The 22,961-nt window shown below is 40.3% G+C and overlaps 2 protein-coding genes across 3 annotated transcripts; one reads left to right on the top strand and one right to left on the bottom strand.

Annotated features, from left to right (window-relative positions):
- Positions 1-785: 785 nt before the first annotated feature.
- Positions 786-9,441, top strand: jazf1b (JAZF zinc finger 1b). Its single transcript, XM_079561663.1, has 5 exons — positions 786-1,017; positions 5,801-5,873; positions 6,230-6,411; positions 6,731-6,900; positions 8,314-9,441. The coding sequence occupies exons 1-5, from the start codon at positions 903-905 to the stop codon at positions 8,488-8,490; spliced, it is 717 nt and encodes a 238-aa protein (XP_079417789.1). The 5' UTR covers positions 786-902; the 3' UTR covers positions 8,491-9,441.
- Positions 9,442-9,609: 168 nt separating this feature from the next.
- tax1bp1b (Tax1 (human T-cell leukemia virus type I) binding protein 1b) lies at positions 9,610-22,323 on the bottom strand. Of its 2 annotated transcripts, XM_079561661.1 has the most exons (18): positions 22,165-22,323; positions 21,368-21,561; positions 17,835-17,937; positions 17,253-17,443; positions 16,929-17,087; positions 16,484-16,632; positions 16,313-16,403; positions 16,026-16,211; positions 15,034-15,282; positions 14,731-14,901; positions 14,573-14,645; positions 14,355-14,473; positions 14,147-14,272; positions 12,533-12,619; positions 11,816-12,011; positions 11,578-11,738; positions 11,423-11,508; positions 9,611-10,511 (listed from the first exon to the last, which is right to left on the bottom strand). In XM_079561661.1, exons 2-18 carry the CDS (start codon positions 21,542-21,544, stop codon positions 10,313-10,315), a joined length of 2,523 nt encoding a protein of 840 aa, XP_079417787.1. In that variant the 5' UTR covers positions 21,545-21,561; positions 22,165-22,323; the 3' UTR covers positions 9,611-10,312. The 2 variants fall into 2 exon arrangements, with proteins under 2 accessions (XP_079417788.1, XP_079417787.1); XM_079561662.1 differs by lacking the exon at positions 12,533-12,619 and having other exon boundaries at positions 9,610-10,511.
- Between the last annotated feature and the right edge of the window lie 638 nt (positions 22,324-22,961).

Here is a 22,961-nt window from a genome sequence, read left to right as displayed (position 1 = left end):
AACATTATGTTCCCAATGGAGCAGACTATTAAGGCTGCAAGAGCCAGAACAGTTTGGGTCACTGACCTGCACTAAAACAGATTTGAGATATTATACTAAACCTTTTATTATTATGCCTTTGTGCAATGGCTTTGAGAAAGATCACCTTGAGATTAGCATGCAGATCTTTGTTCAAACTGGAATGAGTTTGTTCTATGAAAGATGTTATAAGACTTTATTACATTTACTAAATGTCTTTTGAGCTAATAATTGCTCCATTTTGGCTATTACAAATGACCATGAATTGAAGCTAATATTTCAAATATTTCAAAAGTCTCATAAAAAAAATCTACAGGTATACTGTGTTATACATTTCGTAAGGTTCAATTTAGTCAGTCTACTCTCATAGACCAGAGAGTGAAAAATTCTATGCCATAGACCGTGAAAGATTGAACTCACTTATAGGTATCCGTTCTGCAACAGCTCACTCAATAAGCTGATATTGCGTTTATCAGCTGTAGACAAACCTGACCAACAGTGACATCTTGTGGACGAGAGTTTACGTTTCTTCAGAGACACTATCAAAATAAAATGTAAAAGAACACATTTAAATTTAAACCGCCTCGTGTATGGTATGCAAATAATGTCACAGCGTATACGTGCATAACAACCAAAGTGCAAATTCTACATTGTTGTTTTTGATTGACAACCAGCCGGAATGTTAGGTTTTAAGAATGAAAATGAGGCAACAACAACAACAACAACCATGAAAAACCCGCTGTATAAATATGAGCGCCTACTTCCGGTGCACTGATGCGTTGCAGCTGCGGCACAGCACCGCCCCTGTCCAGTGAGGCTCCAGCTGTTCGCACCGCTGTCCTGGCTGTGTGTCCCCCGCTGTTCTTTTTAATGTCGCAGACACAATGACAGGCATCGCCGCCGCTTCATTCTTTTCCAACAATTGCAGATTTGGGGCCTGCGGGCTTAACTTCGACTCTTTGACAGAGCTCATCGTGCACATCGAAGACAACCACATCGGTGAGTGCTCTTACATCGCAGCCGTAGTTTGAAGCTAGCTAATGTGGCTAACATGGCAAGCTCTTACTTCCTGCGTCCTGACAACTGCCCTGTTGCTAGGCGTGGTGATCAAGTTGATGTTAAGGTTATGACAAGTGTTCTGCTTTGCTCTGTAGACTATGCATTACTTTACGAGCGGAGATGCGCAAAAAATCTCGATAACCTGTGTGTTTTTGTTTTTTTTTGTTTTTTTGGAGCGCCTTAAATTTGGCAAATGCTTCGCGGGCGCCACCAGAGTGTGCATGAGACCCACACGTGCCAGTCCAACCTGCTATCACAACTTATTATTAGCCTCCCAAAATACAAATAAATCCCTATTGTAACAGGAAAACAAATAATCATGCTACATAGGCCTATATGCCTTATAAACCACCTCATGAATAATTTTCAATTAGGCCACTTGGACTAGTCTAACATGTATTATTTAGACCTATCCAAATTAAATAGTGTTCAAACTGGGTGCCAGGACAAACCTAAAATTCAAAGCATGCAGAAGTCTGCCTTTTAAAAAAATCACAGGCTACAGCAGCCCATATGTTTTGTTCATTTGAGCCTCTAATAATTATGTAGGCTGCCAATCCGCGGCCCCACCGCTCTGTCTTTCTGTGTGGATTTCGCATGTTGGCCGTTTCCCCCGGTGTCCCCTAAAAACATGTACAGGAGGCCAGGATGAATGATGTGTGTGAGTGAATGGTCAGAAAGGCCGTTGGCGCAGATGTGCAGCAGGGGTTGTAACCAAAACAGTGGTATGCGCCGATGACTCCCAGTGCATGAGCGATGAAGTCGCGCTTCTGTCAGTCTATCCCATGGGAAACTACGTAGCTTATCACTACCATATGTGGAGTGAATGAAGTACAAATCCCCTAACCTGTGTGAAGCGCTTTGGGTGACTTGTGTCATGTCAAAAGCGCTATACAAATATTCCATTCAATTCTTGATTGACTTCTGGACTACAGCCTACAAGAATGTAAACTCATTGCTCCCGCCTTTTGCTGTCTTTTCCCACTCAAAAAGTGTGAAATCTGTTCTGTGCCATGCTGCTTGTTAAGCACATTCTCCTTATAATTAGACGCCAGAAAACACAGTCACGGATTTGTTTTGTTCTTCCTTCTGCAGAGTACAACTGTGATCAACAGGTGGCACTGCTGTGCAGGATATTTGGTATAGGCCTTGCTGTTTAAAACTCTTCTGATGGCACATTACTGTAACCTTGCGCTGAGATCTGAATTGTCAGTCCCACGCAAATTCAATTTCATTTGCATTGTAATATTAATGTCTTTTACCGGAATCATTCAACAACCCCCTAAAGAAGCTTTTTGAGAGGGTTTTAATAATTGTTAGCTAATATCAACAATATATTGTACTCACACAATTGTACTTTACAAATCATGTACAGTTTTTGAATTACATAAAATTTTAATTTATTAATTAGTATACAAATATAGAGTAACTAAACTGAATGAGTACTTTAGTTGAGCGTAGCAGTGTTTAACTAACTAACTCTCACACACTGTCTCCTGAGCTACTGCAGAGGCAAACAGTGACTGTGTTGTTCAGGTTCTTTGTGTGTGCACAGCACTACTGGACCTGGCGTTATGATGGCTGAGTGTCCTGGTTTAGTAACAAGGAGCTTCTTGTGGCCTGTTCTCAGAGGAGACTCATTTAGAAAGTAACCCCCCAAATCTTCCGGAAGTAATAAATTTAAGAAGCAGTTACTACTTCCCTAATCTGTGCACCTGGTGGGCCTAATTACGTTTCACCATCCAGACACCATGTTCCTTTGGGGACACTGGTGGACTTCACAATTAAGATGAGAATAAGAGGATAAGGATTTCACTGCAAAAATTACAAAGTGTATTGATCTCCAAGTTGAAGTAAAATAAATGGCAGGTGTTCTATTGTGCCCCATTCCACCTGGTGGTATGTTCCTTAACCAAGCATATTTCTAGTGGACACTTTTGAACCCCTCTGTAACGTCTCAGTAACCGGTGAAGGCAGCTTACACACGGCGCCTAACTCCATTTCATTTCCTCCTCAGAGGTCAGATCATTATGAATTACCTGTGCCACCACTCCTGGTAATGGCCCCTGCTGCTCACAGCCGCCATAAACATGTCACCATAATGCTCTGCTCTAGCCTCTGCACATGGAGGAGTGGCTGAACACAGAGCCAGACAGCCGAACATAAGGCGATGCTGTGAGGGTCGTGGAGGGCTTTAGCAGAGGGCAGCAGCAGGCGTTACTTCCCCTCTGTCCCAGGAAGGCCTGTTGTGCTTCTCTCCTGCAGGTTGTCACTGGGGCCCTGGCCGCCCCAACCATAACATGTTGTTGCATCACCTTTTTCAAAACACATACTGAATGATTTTGGAAACGCATTTATTTGTGATTTCTCTGACAAATGTGCGATATTTGTTCAATTCGAGATCAGGTTAAATCTTTACTCTTGTCCAGGAGCAATAGCAGAGATAAGACTGAAATATGTTGGTCTAAGACTCACTTTGCATTTAACACACAAACGTGATGGTTTAAAGCAGTGGTTTTGTGGCACGTGTACTACTTGTGGTCCTTGGGCTTCTTCAGGTGGTAATTAGATTAAAAAATGTCTTCACTATTAAATTTGCTGAGGTCGTCTCACAGTTGGGACCAGTTTCTCTGTTTGTTTTACGGTTTTAGTTGGCCACCGAGGGGGACCACCTGTGAAGCCTGATTAGAAAGGTTCCATGTCTGCTCCCAGTCCCGGCTGAGGTGTGTGTGATTTACTGTGTGTTTGAACAGATTGATCCACTGCTGTTTGAATGCTCCGTGAACAGGCCACCATTCCCCCGCTGCAGCCTCATTAGATCTGGACGCATTTCTTCATACAAACACATACCAAAGCACTCCGCTCTGAGTAGACTCCTACCACCTCTGGCTTTTGGATGCAGGGACTGGCCATCATGTTTTTTCCACTTAGTTTCAGTCGTTTTTGGCTGAAGAGTAGAGAATGGTGTGCTCTGTTTGGTGTGGATAAATCTACTGTTAATGAAACACTTGCCTTGAAAGAAACCATGTGAGTCAAAAGCGTCACAGCTTGACGTGTGCCTGAAGCCTACCTGCAGTGCCATAAAACACACAGGCACAGGGCTGCTCAGGCTTAAGCTGTGAGCCTTTTTCACACTGGGGCTAAAAGCAGTCCTGTTGTGTCAGAATAATCTACATATGATGACTCAGGTTGCACACTTAATCATCAAAATGTACGTGATATTGTGTTATTTAGCTAATGCAATGACTCTAACTCTTGTCTAAAGTGGCTCCTAGTCTGAGACTGGCACTGTCAACTAAATATGTATATTAAAACATAATACAAATTTAATTGGAGTCAGAACTCTTTTTCTTGGTAAATTTCTGTAATTTGTGCATTCTGTATTGCAAAGTAGATGGATTTCATGTCAGCATTACAGTGAAAGGTTCATAATAATTACTCCGAAAATTAGCATTGCTGTAATAGCTTGCAGAACAGCCTGGAGATTACTGTGGAGCAGCATCTCTTTTGTAAGTCGACATCAAATCCACTCGCTAATGGCTCCAAGTGTAAGTACATGCCCTTTATAATGAATAAAAGTGGATGGAAACTTGCTTTTACCACACGGGGGTCGCAGTTTCACAGCCGTGCAGGGGCAGACAGTTAGCCTCAGCCGGTAGTCTCTGCTTTTATGAGGCATCTCTGCTTCCTCCCACATGAACCAGGCTGAGTGCAGTGTTTGAAGGCAGGCCCACCTCTCCTCGGGCTCTGGATGTTGGCTATTGTTGCACATTTCGCACCGCTGAGTGAGATAAACGTCTGTGTCTCAGTAGGAGGCTGCACAGTGTGTGTCTAATGTGGTCACATGTGCAGCGGTCCATTAACGAATGCCTGTGTAGAAATGACAGCGTTTGTGCAATATCAGAACAAGCATAAAATACGTGTGGAATTCCCTTAGGCTAGTGGTATAATTGCACAGTCCATATAATAGACAGAGACAAATGTTTTTGTTGACTCTTTACAGTGGTGTTTGGTATAGTAGTCACTTTATTTAGAGTTCTTCATAGACACCATCACGGACCTGGCCCTGTTCAAGGCCCATTTATTCTTTAACCTCTTAATTTTCTCTAGTTACCCAAATTTAAAAGCTTACAGCCTCTAAGCCAGTGCAACGCCTCATTTGAAAGCTAAGACCTACAAAACTCATCTCAATGGATCATTTTCCTTGCATTGTTGCTGCGTTTTCGTCACTTTTTTGTTACGTTTTCATCAAACATTTTTCATCACTTTTCTGTTGCTCTTGTGGTCTTTTTGTTGCATTTTCGTCACATTTGTGCAAAATTTTAACAACTTTTTTGTAACATTTTTGTCACTTTTCTGTTGCTCTTTTGTGGCTTTTTTCCTGCTGCTGTTTTTTTGTGGCTTTTTTCCTGCTGCTGTTTTTTTGTGGCTTTTTTCTTGCATTTTCGTCACATCTTTTTGTCACATTTTCACCACTTTTTTGTCATGTTTTTAGTCGCTCTTTGTTGCATTTTCATCCTTGTTTTCATCTCATTTTTGTTGCTATTTTGACACTTTTTTTTTCAAGAGGCTTTTAGATTAAGTTAAAAGGTTAAGTGTATTCTATTTTGTGCCCCTACATGGGCCTCATCTTGATTTTCGAAATAAATATGATTTTGTTGACTTGGTTCGTGAAGATAGATCTTTTTAATTTAGTCTTTTTCTGTCTCTGCTTTCTTCACAGACACAGACCCTCGCCTTTTGGAAAAGCAGGAGCAGCAACAGCCAACATATGTGGCTCTCAGTTATATTAACAAGTAGGTTAACGACGCAGACCCTTGCACACTTGATCACCCCTGCTGATAACAAATGAATACTTTTGTAAATCTTTTGTCACTGGGAGTGTGCTTTGACTTTAGTTTTCGTTAGTTGATAAATTTCATGGCCATTGGTTCAGCCCAGCGCACTTTATATGGTGCTTGAATACAGTGGCTTCAGAAGCTGTCAGTGCACACGGCGCTACTGTCTCTTTGCCTTCTCCTACACTTCCTTGATGTGGCTCTTCTGTAATTTGTTAATTCCACTTTGTTTTTATTTTATGACGCACATTTACTTTACTGTCCTCCATAAACCAGGCGTCTGAAATGAGCTGAGCCTCTCTATTCCTTTTCAGATTCACGACAGAAGCGGCGCGGCGAGAGCACGACGCCCTGAAGAAGAAGGTGCAGCCAAAGTTGTCCCTGAGCAACAACATGTCCCGAAGCACTCCACCGCGGCACACCAGCGGGAACCTCACGCCCCCGGTCACCCCTCCCATCACCCCCTCCTCATCCTTCCGCAGCAGTACACCCACAGGTGCGATCAAAGAAACTGGAATTAAACAAATTGTTAACATTACATGACATTTTTAATTTAATCTTCAATGATATGTGTAAAAAATCAGAACAGTCAAAATATATACTTTACATTTTAGTCTTTGATAAACCAATAAATTGAATGACATACCCATTTGCAGTAACACTTTGACACTCCTCTGTCAGTGTTTTTTTGTGTGTTTTTGTTTTATTTGTCAGTACATAATAACAATGTAAAGACTGATCAATTCCCAACCTATTTACTGTATTTACTTTAACCTGACTGTAATGTAATGAGAACGTATTGTCTAAATTTACAGGCAGTGAATGTGAAGAAGAGGAGGCGGAGTTCGAGGAGTCAGACAGCGACGAGTCTTGGACCACAGAGAGCGCCATCAGCTCAGAATCCATCCTCAGCTCCATGTGCATGAACGGAGGGGACGAAAAGCCCTTCGCCTGTCCTGTCCCGGGCTGCAAAAAGAGATACAAGGTATTTCTAATACATACAAGGATTACATTTCATCTTACTGTTTTAGTTATGGAGATATTCTACATGGCTCATTCAACAATAGTTCTCAAAAATGATATTCATAAGGTGGTACTGTTATTGCCTTTCGCCTGTCCTGTTCCGAGCTGCAAAATTATTTTCACAGTACTGTAGTTCTAATAAACATTTAGACACATCACAGGTGCACTCTAATGTTTTGCTACAAATATTTAACTTATTCAAATATATGCTATTTGGTAATGTCATACAAAAAGCCATATCCTTGTCCAGGACTAGCCTGGCCTCCTTTGTTTATTCTAAACTGTGTTTATTCTAAACTGGAATATATATATAGATCAAATATAAAGGTTTGGCCGGCCAGGCTAGTCCTGTCCTGGGCTGTGATTTAAAGACACATGGTTGCCTCAGTAGCTTTTAAGATACACTCATGTACACATTGTGATGTATTGCTACATGTAGATTTGTTGTAGTAGAATCTTTCAGATCGCTTCAACTGGATTGAGTTGAGTGAGTTGAGGATGTTACACCTCTAATCTCAGGGCTTCATCTACTGCACTGAACATAATGGTTCAGTTTCTTGTTTTATATCTAAATACATAATCCACATATCTGAACAATAAGTGGGAGTGTTAGCAGGGAAAGAGGCCAGGAGGAGGACTCTTCCTCCATGTACAAACTATGGGGAGAGACCAGGGCACCCATGGCCGGGTTGTGAATTTTCCTCTGAAAAAGTGGTATTGAGATAAATCTCATGTAGTTGGCAAGACATTAGTATAGTTCTTCAAATATAGTTCCCACGAAAGATACTTAACATAGATGTGATAAGCAACAGAAAAAAACCTTTTGTATTACATGTCAACATAAATGCAAACCGTGCACTTGAGTCAAGCCGTGTTTTACAGGATTTTCCATCCACATCTTTCACATCTGGACTGTCTGGTCGGGATAAATTATGTGCAGCCAGAGAAAATTACATTGCTGACGTGAATGACAGAGTTATGGGCGACAACTTAGTCAAAGTGTAAGGAAGTGGCAAAAAGCGTCTGTCAAGGCCCAAGTATATAAAAGACCTAATGTGTTTTTTCAAAGTCAAAATAAAAATTCCCTCATAATTTACTGTGAGTGAGCTTGTCTCTCCTCAGACCTGACTTGGAATTTTTGCTTAAAGTCGATTATCGCCAGCTTGTCTCAATGGAGTTGTTGCTTGCTTTCCTTTTTTACAACAGGCAGCTACACGAGTTTTACATACTTTAGCTCCCCTTACAAATACTTTATTTTTTGTATAACCCACTGTAAACATGATATTGTTGATGTCTAGTGTCGAGTATTTTTTATTTGGTTTTGCTGGCTTGTTTTGAGTTTTACAAAAGTTGTGTGCATGTTTTTTTCTTTTAGAATGTTAACGGGATCAAGTATCATGCCAAGAACGGCCACCGGGCCCAGATAAGGGTGCGTAAACCCTTTAAGTGTCGGTGTGGGAAGAGCTACAAAACGTCTCAGGGTCTGCGCCACCACACCATCAACTTCCACCCCCCGGTCTCCACGGACCTCATCCGCAAAGTCTCCCAGTAATAAACCTTAAGCACTTTTCAAAACAATCACCACCAGCACCTGCGCTTTGTTACTGTTCCACTTGATTATTTTTTGTATTATGACACTATTTTTGACTGCATGTCATCAAAGTTTTGTATTTTAATTTTTATTATTGTTCAAAGCTTGGAGTGTTAATGGTTTTGTATGTTGCACATTTTTAAGTGTATTAGTGACAAATTAGGTATTATGGAAATGATTTGAAATATCGGTTACTGAACATTGTTCTATGGGTTTGTGCGTTGCCCGGTTCAAGTAGATGCTTCAGGTAATCACAGCGACGCTCTTGTAGAGGGCGGAGCACATAGAGATCAACTCGTGAATCAAAATCGCACTCCTCTGTTTTACTTACAAGTGTTTTATTAACAGCAAAAAAGCAAAATCTCAGGTTATATTGGCGAGTATTTCAGCACTATGGTCCTGACCAGGTTTTCTACTACCTGAGTTTTTGTATTTAACTCTGTTTTGAGAACCGTTTCTGTTCATTGTTCTTACTGTTTACCTCTGTATGCCTTTCCCTTGGCATTTTTACTGCATTTAAGCACTTTTTAAAGGACTATTAAACATGCACAGTGTCCTACTGTGCCAGGTTAAAAACTATTTTCAGAAACAAAACGCCTCAGTACTGTTGTACATGCAGTAGCCTTGACATGTGGGTCATACCTTTTTCATGGCATCATTCTGATGGTAACTAGAGTGTTTTGGATGTGCCCTTATTTTTTATGCAAAGGTCTGTTTCTGTTACTTAATTCAATAGCAGTGTGAGAATCACACCTTCTTTGTGCCATATAAAATCATAGGAAACCTCATCTTTTCTACAGTGTTATAAACGTTGAAACAAAATGGTAGTTGCAATGGCCAATGAAAAGCATTAAATTGTTAGCGTTTCATCTTGTGACGGTATTGTGCTGCCAGTATAAAGTTAAACATTAACTTTTTTTTTATAGTGAATGTAATGTTAAGTGCATTCTGTTTCTGAAACTGTTTGTGAAAGTTGTACATGTGTATTTCCAAAAAGCTGCTTTATGAAAACTTGTCACATTGAAAATACATGTTTTTTCTGACACACACGAAGCCTGAAACTTGTCTCAACAGATCCAAAGACTTTATTGTAGATTATATTAGATACATGAACTCACTTAGCAAAGAAATTAAATAAGTTAAGAAGATAAAATGAACAAGGGCAGAAATAACTGAAGCGTTGTTTGCATGCACTGTACGCAGATGTTCTGATGGTCAGAGGTTTGACACAAAAACCCACTTACATCAAAATCAAAACAAGGAAACCTAACATACTGAACACATACAATCGAGGCTTTCACAATATCATTGGCTTAAATCTTTTCTAAAATAGATGATCTAATGATACACTGTATATTAATGCAAGTTAAAATGATCAGAATCACCTTATTATATCTCCCTGACTGCAGACTGTGTACCAAGGCTTTTTCTCAGAAGGATGAACAAATTACAGTGATGTTACAAGAGAAGCTTTGATTGGAAATGTCTGGTAAACACATCTCTCTTTCCCTGATATGTTCCCTTAGTCCTAATTGTGAGCACTGAGTCAACCAAGTCAGTAATCTATACGTACAACAGTCGTTCACCCCCGTAACCTTTTAAAATGTCCTTAGTAACCCTGCTGATGCACACTAGATTATAATATTTTAGTCTCTCAAAATTATTACCATGTGAAAGTTAGCTTAATTCTCAACCGCTGATCCTCACACCCTGTCATGCAGACAATTGTGTAGAATGAGTTATTTATCTGGTAAAGCGACAGGACAGCACTGGTTTTTTGTTTCTAATCAAAGTTAAGAGGATGGCTATCGAAGTGGGTGAGCACGTGGTTCTCGAAAACCTTCTGATCACAGTCCAGCGGGAACTGCTCGCTGCACATGGGGCAGATTTTCCAGTGGCTCTCGACGTGCTCCTCAAACTTGCTCTGGTCGTAGTTGGGCGGGAAGATCACCTCACAGAGTGGACATCTTTTCATGTCCATGCTGCAAAGACGACACAGAAGAGAACAAGTGTTACCGTATTTTCCGGACTATACGCCTTTTTTTCATAGTGTGGCTGGGGGTGTGACTTATACTCATGTGCGACTTGTATATCAAAATATATAATTTCACATGTTATTTTCACACTGACAGCTGCTAGAGGGCGCTCTAGCCTTGTGTACCAGTATCTGCTACTCCTGTACCAACGAAGATCTAAAGAACGGTAATCTAGCAGCAGAAAGAAAGTTTGGAGTGAGCGAGGAACTTGTGAGGGACTGGCGAAAAGCGGAGGTTACTCTTACCGCAAAAAAGAAAACAAAAAAAGCTAATCGCCGGTTAAAAGCTCGATGGCCACACCTAGGAACGAGTTCGCAAATGAGAGCTTGAACAACATGCTGCCGGGAGAGGCTTGTCAACTGTGCAGTTATGCCTCCATGCCCAGGTAGTTGCCATGGCTGGTGCGACTTATTTATGTTTTTCTTCTTCATTATGCATTTTTTCGCTGGTGCGACTTAAAGTAGAAAATATACGTAGGGATCAAGCAAATTACTGTGGACATGATTCACTCCATTTCTAATAGTGTGACGTTTGGTGTTTTTTTTTAACTATGGAACTCGTACAACCGACCCCCCGTACTCCATATCATCTGTATTACAATATATACTGCGCCATAGGTTTTGGATGCTGTTATACCCCCTACTATAAGTGCTGAAGTGACAATGTAGGCAAAGCAGGAGCACGGCACACAAAAAAAAAAATAGCATCTGTCTTCGCGATGTGGGTGGTCGGCTCCCTGAGTAGAGCTGAACCAGAACAAACACTTTACACATGTTACAATGCGCAGGTTTAGGCACTGTGGGGTGCTGCAAAACTAGATGGCATTTATGAGGGCTTTGGGTGTGCAGGGGCGTTACCTGGAATCAAAGCAGAAGGCAGTTTGTCCGTCGATTGTAAACGGGCTGGGTGTTTCTGTTGCTGCGGGCGGTTCATTGGTATTACCCTAAAAATAAAGAGTCATTTTGATAAACAGCCAGATTTTGAGAGAGAAAAAAAAACACTTGAGGTTTACATTGTTGTTGTTGTTTTGCTTTTCTGCTGAATCGTCAGGTCCCTCCGGGCGGCTATGGTTGCGTGTTGGCTGGATACACACCACGTTGCTGTCCCAGGAGGGTGGTCCCACTGGGGGCAGTCTGAGAAGCTGGTCATCTGAGAACTCCTCATCCGCTTCATCTGCAGTGAGAGATTACAGGAAGAAGGTCATGCGAAGTCGGGCAAAATAAAGCATGCTTCTGAGAAAAGACGCGTGCCTTTAGTGTCGGGGATTGAATAAGGGTTCCCAAAGTGCAGCTTACTGGGGCTCTGAGAAACCAGTAGGGGCGTGGGGGCATCTTGGGTGTAGGGAACGGGGTACTGCATGAATAAAGGCACACCGGACTGGATGTTTTCCACATTGGCTTTTTCACCAGCCGCCTGATCCCCTTTCTTGCCGCTGCTGCTTTTCTCCTAGAAAAGTCAATAAGATACACATACTGACACTTATATCCAAACACACAGCAATCCCTATATCTACAACCTATTATTTGCTATACATAAATAATAGGTTGTAGAAAATGAGCAGCAGTGCAACTATTTTCACCCACACAACCTAGAAGTCCCGATACTGCTTTTGCACACAGTTTAATTAACGCCAAAAGGGCTCATTTTCAAAGAGAGTGGGGTGTTTTAGTGATGTTAACTGCAGACGCCAATTTAATTTGCAGTCTGAACCTCAAATTGGGTCATTCTGCTGCTCTTAGCTGTACCAGCATTGCCTCCAAGCAACATTTTCGGTCACAAAAAAAACCTTAATGTGGTTCGAAGTAATGTAATGGAAAATAAGAACTCATTTACTTTGCCTCTTCAGTTAAAGGGGTATTAAACAAGCTGGAGTGGTGGATGCATAATGGCACTGGATTGCAGTGGATTTTTTTTTTTGTGTGTGTGGATGAAGTCTATAAAATCAGAAAATGAAAGCTGTCACTAACCCCTTCCAGCTTATCCTTTCCTCTCACAACAAGCGCCAGGGTATCTTTCAGTTCCTTCAGCTCACGTCCCTTTTCTGCGACCTGGCTCTGGAAGAGATAAGATCGTGAAGTTTCATCTCATCCTGAAAAAGCATTTTGGCTGAACAATTGTGATTTTCTTTTTTTTGATCAAGGTGTGTTTATTGAGGTTTTATGTTTACACCCTACCCCCCACCCACAGCCAGCCAGACCCAATACAAAATGTGCAATAATAAACAATGCAGTAATAGATCATGCACATTACACAGTGATATCCCCTGCATCCAAATCCCCAAACCGAGCAAGGAAAGGTCTCCAGATGTCATAAAATTTTTGGACAGAACCCTTTGTTGTGTATCTAATCTTTTCTAGTTGTATATAGAACATGACATCCCTAACCCAGTGTCCATATACAGGTGGATGTGCATCCTTCCAATTCAATAAAATTCTTCTACGCGCCAACAGTGCACCAAAGGCTATCAAGCCGAGTTGTGCCTTTGTCACACGGGCATCCATAGTCACTCCAAATAGTGCAACAAATGGACAGGGTTTCAGGGTAAAACCACACGTTTTGGAAAAAATATCAAATATGTGTTCCCAAAAGCTATGTAATTGAACAATTGTGATTTATTTAACCTCTTAACCCCCCACCTGATCCGAGCACATTTTCTCCAGCTTGGCTTTACCCAAATGTAAGAGATTCTTGGAAAAAGTGTTAAAATAACTATGAAAACGCAACAAAAAAGCGTCAAAAGACATGCCGGCACAGCGACACAAATGTGACAAAAAAGTGGTGAAAACTTGACAAAAAAAGTGACAAAAATTAGACAAAAACCCTGACAAAAAAGTGAAAGGAAAGGAAAAAAAAAAGATGAAAAAGCAACAAAAAGTGGCGAAAATTCTACAAAAAAGTGACAAAAATTAAACTAAAGTTTGGCAAAAACTCGACAAAAACGCAAAGTTATGATCCGTTTTGTAGGTCTTAGCTTTCAAATGAGGCATTACACTGTTGCTCTCCAGTCGAGAAGCTTTATGATTTCAGCAAAACCAAACTGGAGCCAAGATGGGGGTAAGAGGTGAAAAAAAAATATCCCAAATCAAAGTTATAGATTATTGTGTGCATTTTTAGAGCACTGGTATTTGAGAAAAGACTGCAACGTAAACTTGTAGGGGCTGACTACAGGATTAGCAGGTTTATAAATAAGAAACCCTCATGGTGACTGGATATTTTACTGTCTCCTGCAACCCTAGCTGCATGCAAACATTGGTTGGTTGGTTTTGGGTAAATGCACTACAATACGTTCTTCAAGCAGTTTTAATTTCTACCAGACACAAAGCAAATATACTCCTGACCCGAGCCAAGCACAGCATTAGCCAAGCAACTGGAGACAATGCCTGAGAGCCAAGCCATACTTATGTCCGGAGTCTGACATAAACAGCAGTAAAATGTCATCCCCAGATAGTCCTGCCTATAAACAACAGAGGGACTGTGCTCCGGGGGAAGAGATAGCATCAAAATGCAGGATCTCAGGGCTCGACAGTCTAAAGGCCTGCTCTGCTTTACCCCGACAGAAGAGCTTTGCTGGAAATGCTCACCTTGTAGCGGTCCTCCTCTGACGCCAACTGCAACTTCATGTTTTCATTGATCTTCACTTGCTCCTTGAATTTCACTTCCATCTTAGAAAGCTCGTCGGCAAACATGCAGCTTCTCTCCTTCTCCTCCTGCAAAAATAAAATGATAAGTCGGGGAAATATAGGCCGTTCAATCACTTTCAATCCAAAATCAAATGTGCAGAACAGTTACCATCAACATTTGTTTGCATTTCCTGTACTTGTCGTTCCTATCAGACGCCTCTCTGCTTATGCCCTTGAGTTTCTCTTGGATAATGGCTTCCAGCATCGGATCAGCTGAACCTGGGCTTCCTGTGAACACAAAAGGGATAACAAATAAATAAATAAATAAATATCAAAATAAACCTGCAACTCTAAAAAAAAAAAGTGTATAACAATACTGGCCAGTACCTGGAACAGATGTGTCCGGGCTCACAGTAGGTGGGATTGTAGACGCTTCTTGTGCTGAGCTTTTCCTCGGCTCCTATGAATTCAACAAGGGCAACAAGAGTGACATAATGTTCCGAATAGATACATGAATCTGTGTTGTTTTATTTGCAAGTACACACCCCTTGCTGCTCTGAAAGCCGGAGCACTTGTTTTTGCAGTCGCTGGCACTCCTTGTACTTCTCCTTGTAGTGTTCGGCGGCCATGTGCAAACGCAGCTTCAGGTCCTCCACCTCTCTCTGCAGCTCCGCCACAACAGCTGGATCTGCTGTGTCATCTTCAGCTTTGGCTTGCTGCAACAAAACAAAACATCCAGGTTGTGAAATTGCACGTCTTAATATCATTTTAGTTTTCTCTTTGTCGTATTGTATATTTATTTCCATTTCCCACATCAGGACACGCAGCTTAACGGTTATTCTTACTACCTCCAGCTTCATCTCCGCTTTGAGTTGCTCCACCAGACGCTCCAGGCAGACACATTTAGCCAGTGCCTCAGTCTTGGCCTGACGGAGAGTGTCCACCTCCACCTTCAAGTGGTACACTTCAGACATGGTGCGGTCCCGGGCACTCGACGCATCTCTTAACTCAGCGGCCAGCAACGTGGACTGCTGCTGATTGGCCAAAAGCTGGTCTTCTTTCTGCCGCAGTTGCTCCTTTAAGGCTTTCATGTCACTCTATAAGAAGAAGAAAAAACTCAGAGCTCGAAGATGACGCCAAAAGATTTAAGAAAAACATCAGTAGATTGAGATTCAGAAAACTCTCTATATTATTTCTACTTAGCAATATGATGCCAAAACCTAAAAAAAATGTGTGCCAATTATTTTTTAAATACATAAAAAAAATTACACTGTTATTCAGCAATTTGGCTTCAATTATAATAGTCCAGTTCACGATGTAATTTCGACAGATTTTTGTGGACAAACTGAACATTTTTTTAAAACACAGATATGTAATAATCATTAAAAAAGGTGCGAAAATAACATTTATATGGGGAGTAAAAAACATAGTTCGGCGGAAGTTTAAAAAATTTGGTTCCAATCAAAAAAAGTCAATGAAACCCTTGTCATATGTTTCATGGAGTTACCATAGGGATGACCAGAACTCCCCATTTACTCTAACGGAAAAACTGTATAATTGCACAATTTTACCAAATGACAAAGGGCAAATGGAAACATTGTTTTTTCTAATTGCTTTGACCACAGGGTTTCCAGAAATATATAGTTTTCATACTCTCCACAAAACTCCCACAACAGTGGAAATTTAAACATAGTGAACCGGACTATAAAGATTTGCAGCCCATAAAACAGTAAGGTAAACCTCTTTATATGCTGAGTATCGATAATTGTTAGGAATCAAACGTTAACATCATGTGGAAATAAATAGAGGGGAAAGAAAACTTCCTCATCCTTCATCATACCAGAGGTGGAACTTTGGCCAAAATCTCTCTGTACTGTTTCTCCTTGTCAGCCAGGACCGCCTGAAGCCGCCCCACTTCCTCTTTGAACTGGGCAATGGTGTTTTCCTTGTTCACATCCACCGACTTCAACATCTGTAGTTCTGCACTCAGTTTAGTGTTCTCCAGCTCCCGATTTTTTAAGTGAATCTATTTCACACAAACACTTACTCAAAGATCCAGAAAAAGGATACACATGATATCAAGGAAGAAAAAGCTAATTCTATACACAATAAATAAATGTGCTGTACCTTGTAGAGCTCCTTCTCGTCCTTTTCATTCTTGAGATGAGACTCCAGCCCATCCTTCTCTGTTGTAAGTTTCTTAACTCTGTCCCTAAGACTAATAGCACATGGTGGTTGGTGATAATCACAGAGGGCAATAATATTTAGGCAACTTTTGTTCTTCTCATATAAACACACCTGTCCAGCTCAGTTTCCTTTTGTAAGCCCTTTTGTGTGACACCGATCAGATCCTCCTCCAGCTGGATTACTCTGGATGTGGCTTCCTCGAGTCGTCTTTTCACTTCCTCCTTCTCTTCCTGCAAGGCCTGCGAAGAATTCTGGATGTCCTTCGGGGTAAAAAATAACACAAATCAAAAAAAGCATTTGAGACACATTTAAATGTGTTTTTTAATGCTGGCTGAATTAGATTTGTTACAAAGTAAAGATAATTATGGCTTTAATTGTGCAATAACAATGTAAATTATAGCTGGTATAAATATGGTTTGATTTTAATTATTGCAACAGGAATAAATTCCCGTTTATAGTCACCAGGGGGTGCTAAAATACTATTATCATTAATATGCATCATCTTGAAGCAAAATATATATATTTTGTGTGAACATGGCTGAACCAATGCAAGTACCTGGCTCTCTCGTTTGAGCTGGGCAAAGCTCTGTTTCTCCTGCTCACACTCTTTCAGCAAAGCATCTTTTTCAGCCTCCAGCTGCTCCTTCTGTGTCTGCAGGAGAGTCATGTTTTTGACCAGCTCGTCTTTTTCTCTCTGCACTTCCTCCATCTTTTGCTGCAAATACAAATGTATAGACTTAAGCATTTAACTGTTAAATGCAATGCTGTTATAGTACACAAAAAGAGAACTCACAACAAATATGAAACAAAACATATTAATAAAAAATAATAACAGTTACTTATGAACAACTGTTTAATAATCAATATGACTAATGTTTACCTCCAGGAATCCAGCTTTAGTGGTGACCACCAGGATGTCGGAGTTGCACTCATCCTCCACCGTGAGCAGCTCTTCTTCTGTGGGGCTGCTGGCGCGGAACTGGAAGGGTGTGCTGGCCCCTCGGATCTCCCCTTTGTGCGTCACGTAACAAAACTGGTAAAACTCACCGTCGTCGTTGGGCACATAATATCCTGGATGGTCAAATAAGCAACACTTTAGTTCGATTTGAAAAAAAAAAGGTAAGAGGAGATCATTCTGAAATTGCATAAGAACGTTTAGAAATGGTTTAATGCAGCAAAAACAGAAAACTACTACTTTTATTACGGTACAAATTACAAATAGTTAATAGAAAATCTAAGATGTTATTAACTTGTTTGGTCATTTCAGTGTATGAGAATATATAAAAAATATATTATACAAGCTCAAAATGCTATTAACACCAACATAAAAACGACTGGGAAAGATTCTCGTTTGAATTCATCCCCAGTGCAGTATAAAAACTTTAACAAGCCTCGGAGTGATCCTCTGACATGCGGTTATTAAAAGGTGTCAAAGTTATATAAAACTACGGTATGATTTTACCCTGAAAGACCACTGTTCTGTTAACTGCGGTGCCTTCCACATAGCTCTCCGGCAGAGGAGACCACAAGAATGTGTAATAGTCCCTCGCTGTGCTCCAGCCGACCTGTGAGACAGATTTAACCACATCAGTGTACGATATATAACAATGGAGGATGAATAAGACCTTCATATGACAATACTTCCAGAACTCATTACTATAAATAGACACATGTTTGATTTACCAAGCCTTCATTTTACTGAACATAAGTGACTTTTGCCAATAATTTATGATCTTCAGTTCCTGTGGTTCTTGAACACGTCTCATTGAGGAAATGGAGCTACAACTCATGTTTTACAGGAAGAGTAGAATAGGTGAAAATTTTACACATAGGCAAAAACCAAAATATAATTATATGTATTTTATGTGTTGTTAACTGACGGTCGATGAAGGGGGAGCACAGAAAATACATCTATAACTTGGGCCTGGCGCCATAAAACTGTCAAACTAAATCAAAGTCAAGTAGTGCAGCCTGGCTTTCAGTGCGCACACACAGGCATACACATGTATCCACAACACACCCCTTCAAAGCAGCCTGTTCACAGACATCTGCTGCTAAAACTATCCGGTTTGGATGCGATTTGCACTGCTAAAATCACAGACAAAATCAGATTATGAACTTAAGATCTTCAACTAATTGAGGAGTAGCAAACAATAACCTGTAAATATTTTAAATAAAGTTTTAACAGGAAGCTAAATGTCACGCCTGCTACTGAGTCACATTGTTACTCAAGTATCCACAAAGCACAATTACTTCTGACATTTTTATTTAGGAATTACATCTTAGAGGAGATATAAGGTAAAGAAATCAGTATCAAAGTGTAGAGACAACCAATTGCTACCTTTGAAATCTCCGCTCCAAAGTCATTAAGAACAGGAAGCCGTTAAAGCGAGCACCTAGTTAGGAAGTGTCATTAGAGAGCGCTCGCCTTCACCAGTTCACTCGTTAAAGGCACCGAGTGTGTGAGGAGCGGCAGGAAAAGGAGAGGAGTTCCTTCACTTTAAAAAAAAAACTCTCTGAGGCCTGTGTGTTTGACAGAGTGGAATCTGTTGTCTTGTTGCGAACTGACCACAACAAGTTCCCCTAAATGCACCCACTCAGTCTGCCAAAAAACAGAGCAGTCAACTTTATCAACTGAATAACGGAAAACAAGATAAACTTATTCCACAGTGACGGAAAGAAAATTTGTGAATAACACAATTGAGTATTTGTGTCAGACTTGAAGAGATGAAGAATACAGTAAAATCACAATTAATTTAAGACTCATAATGATAGACATATAGACATAAAGGCCTTCATATCTGAACTGAATGTAATCTATAATCCAAAAACATGGAAACCTGGGTATAAATTGTTTATTTGGCCATTGCCCAAAAGAACACACTTTTTTTTTTTTTAATTCAATGCACTTTTCCCCCTTTTCAAAAAAATTAAACTCATGCAACATTTTACTGTTATTACTTGATGATGTGACCTTTGATTTGAATAAACAAATCACTGGAAACTAAAAGAGCCATTTGTTGTACTTCATAGTATCTATAACGAAGTAACAAAGAGGGCCTTGTAATCAAATCCAACCTCTCGGCTCATGTAACTTTTCGATAACTGCACCAGTGTTTTTACTTGGTTTTGAACATACGACACATTGAATAAATACACTAAACATGAATGAGCAACATAATTTTAACAGCATTGCCTTTGCCTTCTTTTACTAACATTTGTTCAGCTTGGCACTACAGCATCGATCTGTCAGCGGTGGGAGGCGTGTTTACATAAATCATGATTCAGCAGTCAGACAGCGCTTATCTACGCTCAAGACACTTAAATTGAAAGAAATATGTCTGTGGTGCCAACTCATGCTAACCTTAAGGCTAAAACAGAGAGTTGTGTCGTTGCAACAATGAGCTGTGTCTCCTCTACAGTTCCAACAGCCTCGGGACAATATCAGATCCACACTCAGCTGCCTGACATGACCTCCAAGATGCTACGTGCATAGTCTAAAATGATGCATTGCTTAGTTAGGCCTGAGGTATGTTTTTAATAAATAAATCTCTGATTAATTTATTAAAAATTTTGATTTTACTGTTACAACGAGGGAAACGGCAACTACAGCTGTAGATTATATTTGCATTTTGATTAAATAATAGTAATTTAATATTTGCTTTGGTCAATAATTCAAACAATAGCAGGGCACATCTCTAAAACTTGGCCTTGCGACATGGTATGGCATGGTTTGTTTTTTATTTAGACGGGGACAGTGCACAATTTAACGGTGACCAAAAAGGACGATGCATCACAAGACTGATTCTAAATGTAGACGAGTATGTGAGTGACCATGGATCTATACATTTTGACGTCATCATTGACATACATTTATTTAAATAAGATTGAACCATGATCATTATCATTCAAAATCAAACACTAACATTTTCCACATATGCTTTTTCCCGGTGAAGGGACGCTCCCTCATCGAGCCGCTACTGACCAAGTATTTTTAGTTAAATGTGCAACTGTTTTAAATATAGTACATGCAATAATCTGTTGGCAGTGTGCTCCACTGACCCATTGAAGGCTTTACTGATAAAGTCAGTAAAGCTCCCAGCAAACAATCAATAGTTTTGAGTGTCAGGGATTCAGGAACCTCAAATGGAAAGAAAAAGCTGAGTAACTACTGACCCACACCAGGACATTTCTTTTTTCAGTCTGACCTCAGTTTTTTTTATCCTGAGGAATTATAACTTGAAAGTCATTTCTACTGTCTAGTCACCTTATTCCGGTAGTTCGTGTGGGAGCTGCCATGAATTGAGCTTCTCTCCTAGTTTAGTTTACTAGAGGGACTGAAGAAGTCAAGATAGGCCGTGTTTAGGCCGTGCAGAGAAACAGTGAAGTGTTGACTTGTTGGTGCAAATGAACATTAAACATTTTACACAAATCAATCTGCTAAACATCAGATTTTAGTGGCGAACATTTCCCCTCATTCTGCTGAGTGAACAGGCTTTGCGCACTATGGGACGAGTCAATACAATAGAGGCGCCGATCGGTGGCAAAAAGAGGCGAAAGTGGACGGGGCGGAATAAGGTGAATAGAGTTTGGAACGGAATGTTATGAATTCACTGTAAGCACAGCCATGTTTGTGGATACTAACAAACATTTTCCATAGACTAACATTTACTAAAAACAATATAAAACTGGAGAAAAAAGCCGTGGAGTCACTACTGGTAATACATCTACACTGTAGTGTCTGTTTAATGTGAACAATACCTACAGTATTTAAGCTTTTAAAATCTCTATAAATTTGAAGTCTATTGAGGGCAAGATTTTACCTAATTTCATAGCCCGAGGCCATAGCATCTATCCATGCCACAGTGTGCAATAATATCCTTTCAATTCCTTATTGAGATGCCACAGATACAAAACATCCTACACTTCCCATTAATGTGGATTAGATGGACTAAAAATGTTCTTCTTTTATCATAATGAAAATGAGACATTTACCTTGAAAATGCCAACCCAGTCCTTTGGGTGTGGCTTGATGAACTGTGTGAGGGTATAGTGACACTCCAGTGCTGCGTGGGGCAGATAACTCTTCCCCACATTCTGGAAGATCACATGGGCGAAGTTTGAGGTGTCCATATTGGTGCCAATTAAAGGTCTGTCCGAGAACAGTGCCATGAATCAGTCACCAGCAACTACAACAGGACAGAATCAGAAATAATTCAGGATATTTAATTTATGAACAGGGGACATGTAAAGTGATCATTCTCTGACTGAACTACAACAAAACAATGTCTGCTCATAACACATTTAAAACATAGAAAACAATTCAGCTGTATGCATGCACTGACATTTAAAGAAAGAATTAGAGCTAAACTTAAGCTGTCAGTGAGTACCCTCAAGGGGCGGCGGTCATCGACTAAAGTTAAGCAGCTGATGTCATTGTTTAGTGACTACAGCGAGGTGAGGCCTAAAGTGATAAGTGTTGTAGCTACACTAGCACGCTGCTAACAATGCCCACCTTCTTTACAACACTGTAACCTGCAAGGTCATCAGAGAGATACCTGACTGATCTAAACAAAGATCACACACATACACATACAATAATGTAGCTTGACCTCTTGTCTTTAATAAGGCAGAGAAGTCCGAACAACCAAAGCTAATCTAATCTAATGGCAAGGTTAGCCACCAGCGTAGTTAGCCAAGCATTGTGTCTCCAAAATATACGTCAAAGCAGCAAAATGTCCTAAACTAAAGAGGTAAGTAATAAACAGACATAAAAACAAGTTTAAACATACCAAGATATCATGTTAAGGTGCCGTCGTTATCCAAATGTGTGATAGAACAATTGTTGACGCAGTTCAGTGCTTTCCCCGTATCCTCTTCCTGTAATAATAACAACAATGCGTCACTTCCGGCCAGGGGGGGAAGGTCTCGGGAATCCCACTCGGTTACTTTTGATTTTGATCTTCATTCCGCAGATCTGATGCAATGTAGCCACAAGTCCTCCCCAAAAGCTTTGTGAAAATATACGTGTGTTAAAAATGTGATCGAAATCCATAACAGGTATCGATAAAAACCTCGTGCGCACCAGTTTCAGTTCAAGGGCACATTTTAATGCGTTGATGTTCTGCTTTAACCTCTTAACCCCCACCTTAACCGAGTGCATCTTCTCTAGTTCAGCTTTACTCACAGCATATAGGCTTGAGTAACGTCTCATTTGAAAGCTAAGACCTACAAAACTAGTCTATATAGATCTTTTTCCTCGCCTTGTTACCGTGTTGTAGTCACATTTTTGGGTCACTTTTATGATGTTCTTTTTTGTGTTTTTTGTTGCGTTTCGTCACACGTTTTGGCACATTTTTGTTGTATTTTCAACCTTATATTGTCTCATTTTCGCCACTATTTTGACCTTTTTGTCCAATAAGCTTCTAGATTTGGGTAAAGCCAAACTGTAGAAAATGTGCTCGGTTCAGGTCAGGGTTAAGAGGTTAATAGGTGTTTAGGACGTGTTTTTTATGTTTCAATTTATACATTGTTATTACACACAGAAGTCACAGGTTTAATTCGTCTACTAGCCAACTCGATGATTGTA

The sequence above is a fragment of the Gobius niger genome (assembly GCF_951799975.1).
Source record: "Gobius niger genome assembly, chromosome: 8".
NCBI lineage: Eukaryota > Metazoa > Chordata > Actinopteri > Gobiiformes > Gobiidae > Gobius > Gobius niger.
This window is presented reverse-complemented; position numbering and strand designations above follow the sequence as displayed.